Source organism: Morone saxatilis, unplaced genomic scaffold (assembly GCF_004916995.1).
Source record: "Morone saxatilis isolate NCDOM2014 unplaced genomic scaffold, NCSU_SB_2.0 Contig11, whole genome shotgun sequence".
NCBI lineage: Eukaryota > Metazoa > Chordata > Actinopteri > Moronidae > Morone > Morone saxatilis.
This window is the reverse complement of record NW_023339663.1, coordinates 1,047,277-1,048,743: the sequence shown is the minus strand read 5'-3', so window position 1 is coordinate 1,048,743 and position 1,467 is coordinate 1,047,277. Positions and strand designations below refer to the sequence as shown.

General features: G+C 38.4%; 1 protein-coding gene across 1 annotated transcript in view; it reads left to right on the top strand.

The window, feature by feature from the left end:
• LOC118320844 (serine/threonine-protein kinase BRSK2-like) overlaps positions 1-1,467 on the top strand; it is a gene marked incomplete at its 5' end in the record, with an annotated part of 44,856 nt that overhangs the window by 17,133 nt on the left and 26,256 nt on the right. Inside the window, 2 exon segments of the mRNA XM_035651963.1 lie at positions 139-150; positions 758-791. Of these exon segments, the coding sequence (XP_035507856.1) occupies positions 139-150; positions 758-791 (46 nt within the window).

The window sequence follows — 1,467 nt, the reverse complement described above, 5'->3', positions numbered from 1 at the left end:
TATTTTAAAATTCCTTCTGCTCCACACTGTCACACCAAACTCCGTTCAAAAAACAGCTGTTTTAAGGAAGGGACGTATTTTTTTGCAATAAAAACTTGATGTCCACCATCCTTGAGACTCTTTACCACTTCTCTTCAGTCTAGAGACACAGTCTGCTCACATTGACTCAGAAACATCAACTAACAAAATAAAAATTAAAAAAATAGTTTTTTGTTCCCTTATTTATAAACGGTGGTCGGGAAACAGCTCATTTCCCAATTTTGTGTGTTCTCATTTCCAAATGAAGAAAAGCTCAACAATGTGAACCAGTCGGTGGCAAATCAAACGCTGTTAATGGACGTAACCCTGACAGCGAGGATTACGGCGCTCTCGCTTTAATCTGCACCAATTTAAAAAAACATAAAACATCATCCAGGTCCAGGTTGAGAAATAATGATGTTTCCCTTTAAGTGAATGATTTAAGGACGTCTCCCACTCGTGTTGGATGCTGTCACATGTTGTTCAGCAGGATGAACCATCAGCTGGAACCTGGAGGCCATTATACGTTACGTAACACTCACTTAGTTAACAACAAAATAATCCACATCAGGCAATAAAAGTTTTATTTTCGGGGTAAAGTGGTTTCTTCAGACGTCAGGAGGGCGTGCCGAGGTTCACCTGGTCTCTCCTTCTTCTTCTTTGGTGGCTGCTGGCTGTTTCCTGTGTGTAGTGTTGTGTAAAGTGTCGACTGCTGACTGCCTGTTTGCCTCTTTTACAGATCTCCGCACTACGCCTGCCCAGAGGTTATCAGGGTAAGTGCTCGCTCTCTTTCATACAGTAATAGCAGCTCCGACCGCTCTCTCGCCACAATGGCTCTTACATCACCTCTCCATCCTCTGGCCTCAGACCATTCATCCTCCTCCTCCTCTGCCTCTGAGCTGAAACACACTTAACAGAACAGCTGCTTGTGACGCAGTATCTAATGCACCCAACACAGATGAAGACTTCCTGATTCATTTTATGTTATTCAAACAGTGTATGTTTAGTTTTAAGTTTAATAACTCCAGTATGCTCGGTTGTGTATTTGTATATCTGCCCTCTATTATCCCCTTTTTTCTCTTTTTATGTCCACATATATAGAAATAGATTGACTCTGCATGTTTATTCAATATGTATTTGGTTACATAATCTGCCTGAAACAGGCTGATCTTATTTTAAACTGATATTTTACAGTAAAATTAATATTTAAAAGCCCACATAATATGAAAAATGCCTTTTTTTAAATCAATTTACATCACATCCCTGGTCATATTGTATGCTTATTTAAACATTTTGTACTAAAACCTTTTTTTAAATAAATATGTTTGTACTCTTATATTAAAATCTAATCTTTGTTCTTTTGTTAAACAGAATGTGACTTGTGCTTACGTAAGCTTGAACCAACCAATTTCCAAGTTTCTAAGTTAGCTAACTAATGAATCTTCGCTC